Source organism: Parasteatoda tepidariorum, chromosome 11, assembly GCF_982258835.1.
Source record: "Parasteatoda tepidariorum strain Cologne lab strain chromosome 11, Ptep-v5.0, whole genome shotgun sequence".
Lineage (NCBI taxonomy): Eukaryota > Metazoa > Arthropoda > Arachnida > Araneae > Theridiidae > Parasteatoda > Parasteatoda tepidariorum.
In genome coordinates, this window is record NC_141765.1 from 84,716,110 (window position 1) to 84,730,357 (window position 14,248).

Below are 14,248 nucleotides of genomic sequence, written 5' to 3' on the forward strand. Positions count from 1 at the left end.
GGCGAACGCTCTATCCCCTGTCATCGTAGCTCGCGTATTGCTCATAATGCATATTTAAGGAAATGAGCATCACTCAAAATGCGTATTAAATAAAAAGGATATCGCTCAAAATGCGTGCTTAAGAAAATGGGCATAACGGTTTGAGAAATATGACAGGTGATTCCGTTTTCAAACTTCTCTTAGGAAAATTGTTCTTTTTTGAAGAATAAGCGATTTGATCCAAACAAATTTCTAATGTGAATTTGTGTTATCCATTTGCCTTCTTAGTTACTTCGTTCAATTTTTTTTAAAAGATTTTAAAAGTCAACAATTGTTTTTGCACCGTAGTCACGGGTTTGATGAATTTGTATTAGTGGTGTTTAACTGATGTACGAATTTCGATCTTAAAATAACCACTTTATCGTTTAGTGTTCAAAATATGAAGACATCGCCAGAAAAGTTGCATCTATAATACACTCAGCTACCCTGACCCCGATTTCCAAGATTTTGCCCCGTATTGTTTAAAATAATAAGAAAAAAGTAAGTACGAAATTTTTCGTTGTTAAATTTGGGTGGGACATTAAAAAGATGCAATTTTTTTCCGTGTCTATTTTTTATCATGTTTTTTTTTTTAGCTGTGTTCACTTTTTTAAAAATCCATTTCAGGCTGTTTCCAGAATAAAAAACCGCAAATATATTTAGTTATATATATATATATATATATATATATATATATATATATATATATATATATATATATATATATATATATATATATATATATATAATAAATAAATAAATGAATAAATAAATAAATAACACTCAATTTGCGCTTTTGTTTTCATCTTTTGTTTTCATATTTTGTAATCTGGCAATCTTTCTGCGAAAACATTTTTAAATCATTCTTGAAAAATAACTGTCCAAGTAGGTTGTTATGATTTTGCTACTCGCTTTATAGTCCCCCCTTTTTAATGTTTTTTATTTTAATTTTATTTTTTCTTTTTATTTTATTTTATTATCTGTTTTTACATGTTATATTTACATTTTATGATCTATTTTTACGTAGTTATTTTATAAAAAAAATTTTTTTGAGTGCTCCTCACACTATTGTATTAATATATTTTGCTTTGGCTTTATTGATACAATATCAGAAAGCACTCTGTTTTGCGGATATAATCGTGTGGGCTGAAGAAAAGATTATATCTTTTTTTTTTTTTTTTTCGGTTTTTTAATTAACATTTCACCTTTTTTTTTTTTTTTTTTTTTTTTTTTTTTTTTTTTTTTTTAAATAAAATATTGTTTGTTATTTTTTTTTTACTTATTATTTCCCACCCCTTTTTTTCATATGTCTATAATTTTTCTTTGTTTTATTCTTCATTTTGAACTTATATATATATATATATATATATATATATATATATATATATATATATATATATATATATATATATATATATATATATATATATATTTAGTTAAAAGATTCATTAAAAAATAATTGAAGGGCTCTCTCTGGTTCTTTTAGTACTATAACTTCTAAATAAATCCAGATTAATTATTTTTCTTTTTTATTTTATTTTATTTTACAACCATCGTTGAACAGTCGACCCAATTTTATGGTTTGCGACTACTAATGTTCAACTCCGTAGCCTTGTAATTTTGAACCCTATCCAGAAAACAAGGGGACTCCTGGATCGAGTATTGGGAGAAATTTGCCTTCGTGGAAGACTTTTCGATTTAGCTAACCTGCATTTGCGTTATATGGAAAGGGAGACCACGAGAACATCCCGCGGTTAGCGTGACGGTAAGGGGACTTTCTTTCGTTTTTGAAAAAAATTATCAGAATAAAATCTCCTGGCGACTAAATTATCCGACGCACTATAAGATTCTATGTAAAATCTTAAATATCAGTTGATACTATACAGCTTTATTATTTTTACCAGAATGAAACCGGTTTGCTCTTACTTACGTTAGTGTATTAAATGGTTAAATTAGACGATGAACAATATAAATTGGAGAATTGGGCAAATTAGACGATATACTAGATAAATATAGAATATTTATTATATCAGCTATGATATTAGTATATTATAATAATTAGACCAGCGTAAGAACAATAAAGCTGTATAGTATCATCTGATAATTAGGATTTTGCATAGAATCTTACAGTGCATCGATTAATTTGACCAGGGACTGTAGTTTTAAATTGCATTCACTTAAATATTCATGAATACAGAATAACAAATGAAGCTAAAACTATTGTTTTATATCATTAAGAACTATTTTTAAGTCGGATTGGAAAATAAAATAGGCTGCATGATGAACCAAACACTTGATACATTCTTACTACTGAATTCTAGATAATAAAATTAATGGAAAAATGTCTATCTATCTATCTGTCTATCTATTTATATATATATATATGTTTTGCACGTAATTTTAGCCATGGATTTGCACATGAAAAAATTATATCAATTAACAAAGAAATCTTTTTAGTAAATAATTTTAGCCACGGATTTGCCCGAAATGGATTTGCACATGGAAAAATTGTATAAATTAATAAAGAAATTTTTAGTAAATAATTTTAGCCGCAGATTGGCTCGAAATGGATTTGCACATGGAAAAATTATATAAATTAACAAAGGAAATTTTTAGTAAATAATTTTGACCATGGATTTGCCCGAAATGGATTTGCACATGGAAAAATTACATAAATTAGCAAAGAAAATTTTTAGTAAATATATCTACAAAAATATACTATTAATTCAATGATTTTATATAGAATTTTATTACTTTAGTTGGATATCCATTGTTTTCTCATGTTGTTATTTCATGTTTCTCTTTTCTATTTTCTATTTTTCTCTTAAATAAATATTTTTTTTCTAAAATTATTTATGGTCAATTTCTTTAAATTATTCAGCATAATATTACCTTGCGCACATCCATTTTTGGGTCCATCCTTGGTTACCAACAAATCAAACGCACTTCAGCAATGCAGTAAGAACGGCACTTTAAAACAAAACCCCTCTAGTTAAGCTCAATTTGCGCTTTTGTTTTCGTATTTTGCAATCTGGCAATCTTGTTACGAAAATATTTTAAATCATTCTTGAAAAATTTCCCGCTTATGTAAGTACATTTGAATTCGCTACTCGCTTTATAGATTATGTTTTATGCTTTATTCTCTTTTTCCTTTTTATTTTATTTTATTTTCTGTTTTTACGTGTTATTTTTACTTATTGTGTTCTATTTTATTTGTTGTAATTTTTGTAAAAAATTTTTTGAGTGCTCCTCACACTATTGTATTGATATATTTTGCTTTGGCCATATTGACACAATATCAGAAAGCACTCTTTTTTGCGGATATAATCGTGTGGTCTGATGAAAAGAATATATCTTTTATTATTTTTTATTATTATTTATGTCTTTTTTTTAAATTTTTTCCCCCAGTTGTTTGTTACTTTTTTTTATTATTTTTCTTTCCCCCTTTTTTCATATGTCTGTGATTTTCCTTTGTATTATCTTCATTATGAACATATACTACTGGCCATTAAAATTGCTACACCAGGAAGGCGACACACCACGAACGTAAAATTCGCAGGACGAATAAAGCATGTTGTGGTATACAAATGCTTAGCTTATCAGCACATTCATGCAAAGCAGGCGGCGGTATCGACGCCTACAATGTGTTTAAGGGAAGAGATTTGACAGTAAGCTTCTCATACAGAAATTGAATTTAAGCGTTATTCTTGGGTAAAAAAGTTTTTGTTATACCTCGTGTAAGAAGGAGAAATGCCTACCAGCACGTGTCTGAGTTTGATCGACGTCAAATTGTGGCCTATCGGGATTGCTGTTTATCTAACCGAAGTATTGCTGCTCGCATTGGTAGAGATCCCATGACTGTTATCAGAATCTGGAATCGATGGGTTCATGACGGTCATATGGAACGCCGTGCAGGATCTCAGCAGCCCTCCATCACTAACAACCGAGAAGACAGACATGGACATTATCCACACGGTCTTAAGGAATCGTACAGCTACGTTACGAAACCTGAGTCAACAAATGGGGTCATTTTCAAGACAATAAGTGTCTACGAGAACAGTTTGAAGACGTTTGCAGCAGCATGGACTGTCAGCGCGGTGGCCATGGCTTCGGCTACCCTTGACGTTGCATTACTGGCATTAGCGCCTCCAATGGTGTGATCAACGACGAACATGAAAGCAGGAATGGCATGGCGTCGTCTTTTCGGAAGAATCAAGGTTCTATATACAGCATCATGATGGCCACATCCGTGTTTGACGACATCGTGGAGAACGCCAATTGGCAGCATGCACTCGACATCGTCATACTGGTCCATCACCAGGAGTAATAGTATTGGGTGCCATTGGATATACGTCTCGATTACCTCTTGTTCACATTGCCGGCACTTTAAACAGCAGCCTTTACATTTCTGATGTGTTAGGGCCAGTTGCTCTGCCTTATCTTCAAGGCCTTCATAACGTTACGTTTCAGCAGGAAAATGCACTACCTCATGTTGACCACACTGTCCTGACCTTCCATGACACATGTTTGCCTGTTTCCCTGGCCAGCACGTTCTCCTGATCTCTCACCAATTGAAAATGTCTGGTTGCCGAATGACTGGCCACCTCTCGTCAGTCACTACGGTGGATGAATTGCGGCATAATGCTGAAGCTGCATGGAATGATGTACCCGTCCATGCTATCCAATCTCTGTTCGACTCGATGCCTAGGAGAATAACTGCAGTTATTGCTGCCAGGGGAAGCTGCTCCGAGTACTGATTCCTCAGGATCTATAATACATCCTAATATCAGAAAAATTTAATCACTTGTCCTTCCAACTATAATGTATGTGTCCAATAAATATCATTCTGTTATTTGAATTCCTTCCTGGTGTAGCAATTTATTACCTTTATTACTTAATTATATTTACTTTATTATACTACTTTATTATATTACTTTATTATATTTACTTAAACCTTTTCAGCCTATTGGAAAAAAAAACTTTATTAGTTGCAGTAATACATGCAAAAGACAGAATATAAATATCTTGTTTATATTCGAAGTTATGAATTTTTGAAGTTGTAAAGATAATTTTGGAACACCCTATATATATATATATATATATATATATATATATATATATATATATATATATATAAAATTCTATAAGCTTGCAAAAAAATTTATAGTGATCCTTAAAAGTGGACGTGACTAATAAGTTAACACTGGAAAAGAATAATGTTAGCAATCACTTTATGCAAAATATAAAATTGTGCTCTTACTAATTATGATTTAAATAAGGCAAATAAAGAGCAAAAAAGAGAAAAAATATGTCCGTTTTGCCGGGTTCTTCGCTTTAATTCAAGAATTTATTGGAGTGAGTAATATTGAAGTGTAATATAGAGCCCTTTAGTTAAGTTAAAAACCGCCATTTTAAGAGCTTACTAAGAGTTTCATTTAAAATTTTACTTCCTTAATAAATTATTTTCAAATACGTTACATAGAGAATTTTTATAATCAGCATCTTTTGAAGATAAATAAAGCAGATGAACCTATCTTACCAATAACTTGGTTTTATTATGTTGTTAGCATGAGCATGGCAATGATATATGCAAAGTTTGGGGTAAAATCACATAAACCTTCCATTAGAGTCATTCAATCTATGGTTCAGTTTAATATTGTATGCATATACAGCAAAGCCATAGGCAGTGCGAAGATTTTATCACTCCCCCCCCCAATTCAAAATAATTGAACTAAAATTATTTTTTAATAAAATAAAATATTCCTCATTCCGTTTTATATAATTGAAATCATACAGCATATCAATTTTATAATCGATCATAATTTTTAATGTTAATCGTAAAATAACATATTGCACTCAAGAGTTTTCTAAAGAAGTATTGAATTATTATTTAAACCTCTCCAAAGTAGCATTTTGGTACTTTTATAAAACTAATTATTTTATTTAATTTTTCCAACAAGCATTAAAAAAATGAATTTTAATGTATTACTTTTTACTATTATTTTCCACAGAAATAAATTCCTTAATGATACTTTAAAAGTACGATTCATTTGAAAACATGCGACTATGAAAATTAATGCAATCTAATATCTCAAGATGCATGAGGTTCAAGATGCATTTTAAAATCCTATCTACGCCACTGATAAACAATATTAAACAAACTATAGTGCTATCGAGAACTGAAGTACCGATTCTATGCAACAGATTAAGAAACGAACTTTAATTTTTAATGAGTTTTTTTGATGATGAAAAAGGATTACCATTAGGAATACTATTTTCAAAAATTACTAACGAATACGTGAAATAAATATTGCATTGAACTAAATAGCAGTGTTACTAATTCAAATCAAATTTTCTACTTCTACAAATATTCTGTTCAAGCGAAGCAGCCTACTATCATGACTGCCGCTAAACTATGCATCATGCTTTTATTTGGAAATTGTTATAAATTTTTTGTTCTATGGTGGGTTACTAATTCTAGGAGAATTCTTCTAGGCGTCATTATTGACCTAAAAAAACAATGTAAATATTAATAGCAAATTAGCACTAATAACATCTAATTCATGCACACAGTTACATGCATACATGCTGAACTAAACTATCACAGGTAGGGAACTGTTAATCTAGTAAAACGTTTTTACTTTCAGGTGACCAGGATTTTGTGTGAATGTCCCTCACTTCTTATTATCTATTTAGATAAATCAATGAAAATTAGTTAAACAAGTCAAAATTTGTCCCTTCTCTTTAGTCTAGATAGTTTTTTCATTTATAGACTAATGTTAAAAATCAATTCATTTTTAAGAACCTTATAAATATTTAATGTAATTCAACGTTGGTACTGAACAGACAGAGAAGTTGAGAGAGAAAAATAAGATTTTTTTTTTAATAAAAAGTAAACGTTTTATTGAAACAACTGTATTTTGAGAATTTATAGTGGAGCAATGCTTGTCAAAAATCACATAAGAGGTAAATAATGTACCAAACATGAAATTAATCAAACAAATGAAAACGACACGGTATTCGTGTTGCCACATTAATTACTTTTATTTATTGCTTCGGAAGTAATTACGTACACAAGAAATAACTTTAAGTGGCCCAGAGGAGCTCTTCATTAATGCCATCAGCAGGAGCTATTACACATTACAGAGCTTCCTTGTAAGGATTTCATGCGATTACTAATATAGAACTATAATAAACCATTCGAATATCATTTAGTCAATGGAGGGGGTAATCTACCTAGACAATGTGGTGTTTAGAAATTCTGTTTCTTCACCGTTTCAAACTATTCCCACCAGCTAATTATTTACCGCAATATTATTATACTATTGTTTGTTTAATTACTATTGGATTCAAAGTATCTTGATCTAATTTATATGAAAACAAAAGTCCTCAAACTAAAATGCTACAAAAAATATTTGTCTCATTCAAGTGTAGAAATAAACGGATGAAATAGTCACAAAAGAATGCTCTCAATTAATATCAAATGATTCAAAGTGCTTTTTTGTTAGATAGATAATTGATATTACATTATCAAAAACTCAACATATTGTAGGAGATTTGTTAATAGTTTGAAAATGAAAATTCTCATTATTTTCTAAATAAAAATTAGTTGTAGTATATTACAACGATGCCGGGCAGGTGGTCGAGTAGTTAGCATGCCTGACTGCGAAGCCATTGGTTGCGGGTTCGAATTCCGCTCAGGTCATGGATGTTTCTCTCAGTGCTGCCCTCTATGGCGTGAATGTGGCCCACCCTATGAACGGGCATATGTGGCATTGCAGCGTGGGTAATGCTGCTCGCCTCGGTGACTGAGGTACACAAGTGTCCCCTGGGTAACATTAAAGAGCACCATTTCAGGCATCTTCCAACGCAAAGTTCTGTGACTGCCACTAAGAAAGGTGGATTTATCTTTATGCCAAAGAAATTTATCATTATTAAACTCATAATTTTAGAAAATTATAAGTTCGAATAAATTCACACAAAATTTGGTCACCCAGCCAATTTAGATAAATTGTGACCCCTTTAAAGGAAATAACATCAATATCCTTGACTCGTACCTTTGAAGAAAAAGGTGAGTCTGTTGATGGATCAAATGCTCGAGCTCTGCGGTTTACATGGTTGAGCAATTCTGTAAGCTCAGTGTCAGATTCAGAATCCGAGCTCGAACTACGACGCCTCTCATCAAACATCCGTCTTTTCAGGATCACACTCTGTACTCGACGATAAAATTAAATAAAACACTCTTAATTTACAGTTACATCTCGTATCTTTGATTGATAAAACTTTTTAATAAGGTTTTTCAGTTTAAAAAAAATTCTAGTATTTGATAGATCCAAACTTTAAAGCAATTCTGTTCTTTAATATCTCCGAACAAGCCACAACATGAAAATTAAATGTCCCTTGAAATACATATTTTAATAACTGTTTTTTTGAATTAATAATTGAATCTATATCTTGAGATACAACCATACAGTATGATATAAAATTTGCTATTGTTAGTGAAGCTGCAAAATCATTAAAAATTAATAAATCTATTTGAACTATATTAAGAAAATCTTTAGATTATCTTATTTTCTGACCACCCTTGATTTTATTAAGAAATGTTCTAGAAAAAGGAAAGTCCGTTAAATTATTTTACTATATTAGCATGTTCAAAGTATACTACAAAATAATCTTAATTAACAACTTTTTAATTCGTTTATGGTTTTGAAAGAATTGGAAAAATAAACCTAAAAATAAAATAACGAAATTAAAATACTGAAGCAAGCTTATAAAAACTCCTGATACAAAGTTCTCTAAAGTTTGTAAAATTAAAAAAAGCCCCAATTTTTATCGGTTTCTAAGATACTCATGAACGTTGTTCACAGAAACCACTTTTGGAAAAAATATTTCAAATGTAACTAAACGTTAATTTCGAATAAAGATATATGCTTTTCAAAAATATAGTAGCAAAAATTATAAATAATTTAAATTAGAGAAAGTAAGGAAATTGAAATTAGAAAAAGAAAGAAAATACAAGTTCCAAATTTTTTTAAATGCATCTTTATCTAATTCAGTATAATTTTAACGAAACATTTCTAACGATTTTTAAAATTAAAATACAGTTTCACTTATGTAAAATACAGTATTTTATTTAAGTAAGCAAATTGGTTCTTAATTAGAATTGTTTAATAAATTATGTTTAAGAGTAGAACAATTAAATTAGCTCATTCTATTGCTACATAAATTGTGTAATTTTATATAATATTTGCGAGGTTTGTCCGAAGCCTTGTAAATCTGATATTACTGTGAAGCAGTGTGCTTACGCTGATTGGGTCTGTAGGCCCCTGTCTAATGCTGAGAGAATGAACAGCAATGTTAGAAAATACAGTCTACCCGCTATAATGAACCCTTATGTGGTGAAACCTCGGTTGTAGTCAACGTTTTTTGGGTTCCCGTCCAAACTATTACTTAACTAATATTATTTTGTACACTTAAAGAGAGCAGCTAAGAGATTGGTAGTTCATTGATATTTGACTCTTTCCATGTATTTAAATAAATGTTACGCGATTATATTATTAGTCTACAATGTAAATGTAAAATTATATAAATAAGTCTTTTAACTAAAAATGAAGTAATACACATTACAAAGAGGTGTTTAAAATGAATCATTTCTTGAAATGAAAAAATTATAGTTGCTTTTTTAAAAAAAAAGTATATGAAAAAGCGATCGATTGCTTCAAAATTCGAGCTTATAAATTTAACTCTCTTCAAAAATGACGAAATGAAAAATATGAACAGCTGAAAAATCCCCCAAATGACAAAATTGAAAAGATAAACGTTTAAAATATTCGTTATAAGGAGGCAACCACTTTGTTCTACAGAGAATATTTTGAATCTAACTAAATATTAGAAATTTTGGAAGAAACTCTCTGTAAGGAAACTATGTTGTAAAGAGACTATATATTTAGATAACTAATAATTTATAAAGCAAATCATGTGCCCCCTATTATAATCACCATTTCCAACAATACCACTGCAGTATGGTAAAAAATAATTTTTTTTAAGAATTTATATACAGTGAACCACCGTTTATAGTGAACTAATTACTGGGTCCACAAACGGTTCACTATGGCAGGGTTCAACTGTATTTTTGTCTCCTGTTCAAGCAGTGGTTGATGGAGTACTTATTACCTTTGCTTTATTGCCTTTACCACCTATTACCTTAACACAATTACCTTTGCATTTTGTGTGAAACTCAACAAGTCAGCAAAGGAAACTTTTCCCTTGTTAAAGATGTCTTTTAGTGATTATTTTTTTTATTAGAATATTAAGTCTAAATGGAGCGCGAGGTATTTTTTTCAGGCAATGAAGCTCAAGCGATGAGGATCATCTACAAAATGTGTATTTTGAATTCAGAACGTCTTTTGGGTGTTTCTTTAATAATACAGACATTAAACATTCCTAAAGGAACCATTAATGAGATTGTGTTGTAGATTAAAAGAAAAGCTTCTTTCTCATGCCTTGATTCCTAGTTGATTTAGAGTTGTTATCAGTTTCTCAGATATCTTACAGTCTTAGCACGGCATGCATAGAAGTAGGAAGAGTGTAGTTTGAAACAGTTTAATATTTTCACTAAACTGATCAACAAACATTTTTAAGTCGACTCATTGATATATATTTTTGGACAAAAATTGTATGTTTATCATATTACTAGTTATAACAAAACAGGTGTCAAGAAGCAACTGCTTTAAAACTAATTAAGTGAAATACATAATTTTTAAAATATTTTACCAGATTCCTATCAGCTAGTATCTTTATTAGAACTTCAAACCAATTGAGGTCCTGAGTTTATTTTATGTACACATATTTTACAGTATAAGATGCTTATAGAGATAATTGCCACCAAAGTATACATTTTGTCACTGATAACTTGGCCAATTTTCTTTTTACTCCATGTGGAAATGGTTATAATTATTTTAAATAGTGTGACAAATACTGTAGCAAATTTGCCATTGCGTGTCGCATAATTGTTTTGAATTTAACTGCACTGAAATTATCTTATTTTTTAAGTATTGAGAAATTTCGAACACACTTAAAATTGCCTTATTAATTTTTCTATTTCAAAATTAGTTTAAACGAAAATGAATTTCCTCTTATGAACATTCTATGCAAGAAAATATTAGCATGCTGCAGTAATTCATCGACATTTGCATGTAATGTTTTCAATCATATTTCAAAGATGATTGTAAAATATTGCAATGTAGTAATTTTTTATGCTTCACCATTATTCAGCAAAATTTTCTCTATTTTTTCTCAAACAAGTGTCTATGTCTTTTTTTGCATAAACAGTAAAGAAAGTTTAACATATTCATTTTCGGCAACTAATAAAACAATTTGTTTTAATGTTGGCAGCGTAAATGCTTTTTAAAATCTGGAACTCAATATAAAGCTAGATATAATCAAGACCTAAACAGATATTCTGTTCACCAAGTGCTTAAAAATTAATGAGATACACAGAACTCTTTTTTCAAGTAATAATATAAGTGAAGAAGACCTAGCCTCACTCAAACAATTTCATACGAACTAATATTATCTTTAAGGCAATCAATAACGGGATCAGTTGCATTACATTTGAAGTTGCAGTGAAAGAAACATCACATTTTTTGCAACATTTAATTTTTTACAACAATAATTAATCTTGCAGCAATAAAAAATTTTAAAAGCAATTATTGTGTTACACATAAAAGAAAAATCATTGATAAAAATCTTTTTATTTTTATGAAACACAAATAATGTTACAATGAATTTTGAGTTGAAGAAGAATATTTTGAAATTATTTATCCTTTCTCTTTTTCTTTTTGGAAAAAAAAGTACTCTTTTCTATATTTATTTTAATTGAACCAGGAAGAAAATATATATATATATATATATATATATATATATATATATATATATATATATATATATATATATATATATATATATATATATATATATATATATATATATATATATATATATATATATATATATATATATATATATATATATATATATATATATATGTTACTGTGAATGACTGAAATTGGTGGTTGTTGTCTTTCACCTGTGAATGTTGACAATCTCATAGTCGTGTTAGTAAATGTCCGATATGTATACTAGGTCTAGTTAAGCGCCACTGTCCAGTATGCATTTAGCCGTAGTCTGAACTCTGATGTTTCGCCTAATCTGTCCTTAGCAGATATTAAAATATCGAATAAATATAATAATATCAAGAATAAATTAATATCAAATCTGATATAACAAATATTTTGAACATTCACCAAAGCGATTATGTGATTGTTGACATTCACCGGTGAAAGTCGTCATTCTCTTGATTTTGATCATTCACGGTAATATAATATGTTACTGTGATGTCATATTATATAATATATATGGTATTATATATTATATTATACTAAAGAACTGAGCAGTTGCCAATATATATTAAGAATGATTATTTGCCCTTCATAATTAATTTATGGAAGCAAGGATACGTAAAAGTTGAATTGTATTGAATTTGAAAAGATTATTTTGAGATATTCAGTATGCTGAATTATTTATTTTCAGAGAAAAAATAGATAATAAGAGAAGGGGATTGAGAAATTAGGAAAAACTACAGATTTTTTATTTTTGGTAATTAACTAAAATGATCAAAGTTCAAGTCAAGTGCACTGTCAAGCTTAGTGGTAAAAAATCTCAAACAATATTTCAAAAATAATTTCCAAGTTTAAGTACTGTCCACTTCCAGTATAAAATAATTATTCGTTATTTCAAGTTTTTAGAAATAAATAATTCATTCTCAATACTTCTAGAGGAGTTTTCACCAATCCTGTTTGAATATGATCATCATCAGAACTTATTAATATTACAACTAATATCTTACTAATATGAACTAACAATCTACGACTAATTAAATATCTTTTCTCTGCAATTTATTTAAAAATAAATTAGCCAGTTATACCTTACAAAAATAAATATTATATGTAAGTCAGCTAATAAATTTTAGTTTTTCAAGTTAAAGGCTAAAAAATAAAGCATTAATGCTTTACCAAAGTTTCAGAAAACGTAGTAAAATAAAATAATTGGGAAAATTCGCAAGTGTCTCTTTTTTTTCTTCTTTTTTTTAGTTTGTTTGTTTTAGCGTTATATTTACAAAACTCAATTGAGCTTGGAAAAGATATTTTGCTCATAAAACTGTATTTTGTCTTAATAAAAATATATAGCAATCAATTTGCTTGGTAATGACAGTCGTAATATATATTTTTAAATTTCATATCAAAAATCAAGTTACTAAAGTATTCATAATAAGAATCCCAACCTTAATATTTAAACAAAATATCCATCAAAATTTGTTAAATCCCTAGTGAGGAAAAACATCAAAATCAGTTTGTTTGCTTGATTAAACTTGGAGGAACTTATATTAAATGCCTATTAACTCCTCTCTGTTTCTTTCAGCTATCAAACCAGTTTTGATGTTTACAGTTCCGCTTTTCTCAGTAGTGATTTATTAGATTTTGGTAGCTTCCAGTTTTTTTCTTGCTTTAATTTTAATTTTTGACTCCTAATCCTTGTACTATTTGACAAGCATTCAAAAATATATATTAAGGACATGATAATATAACACTCTATGCACATAATCATTGTGTAAAAAAGTATAAAGACAATCGTTTGTCAAAAATTGTGTTTTGTACTTTTATTCTGATTATCGAATTCCTATTTAGAGTATGTACTTCTTTATTATTTTTTTTTTAAATTTTATATATAAATACAATGTCCCCCTGTAATGCTAATTAAAAACTATATACGGAATAGTTTTTAAAGTCCGGATTGTAAGGAGGCTGGGAAGGATTTTAGATAATTTTGATGGTTTTTAGATATTTTACCTCAACCAATAGAGACATGAAAGTAACAGACCCAGAATTATGTAAAACACATGTGGTTTTTAACTTGATTTTTTTCAGCAGTCACTTTACATATTTCTGAAAGATTTTTGATATTTTAATACAATATTACGACACACGAATTTCTAGTCAAGCGATTGATTAATTTTTTTTTCGCTATCAAGCTTGACGGCGAGCACATTTAAGTTATCACTTTTTGTCTGGATTGTTTTAATTTCAGTGTGGAATAAACAAGATTTCGTTGATGACTTTTCAGTATTTATTGCTATGGATTGCCGTATATATATTTTTTTACTTTTGATAGA

General features: G+C 29.1%; 1 protein-coding gene across 9 annotated transcripts in view; it reads right to left on the bottom strand.

Annotated features, from left to right (window-relative positions):
* The window catches only part of LOC107446422 (RIMS-binding protein 2), a 143,304-nt gene that overhangs the window by 52,254 nt on the left and 76,802 nt on the right, over positions 1 to 14,248 (bottom strand). For 4 of the 9 annotated variants that reach the window (XR_015430287.1, XM_087154648.1, XM_043041385.3 and 1 more), the window contains exon 20: positions 8,076 to 8,228. The exons of the other annotated variants lie outside the window; for them this stretch is intronic. Coding sequence is in view for 3 of the 4 variants with exons in the window: in XM_087154648.1 (XP_087010774.1) it covers positions 8,076 to 8,228 (153 nt within the window). In the remaining variant the exon portion in view is untranslated. The remainder of the gene's footprint in view (positions 1 to 8,075; positions 8,229 to 14,248) is intronic. 9 annotated transcript variants of the gene reach the window in all.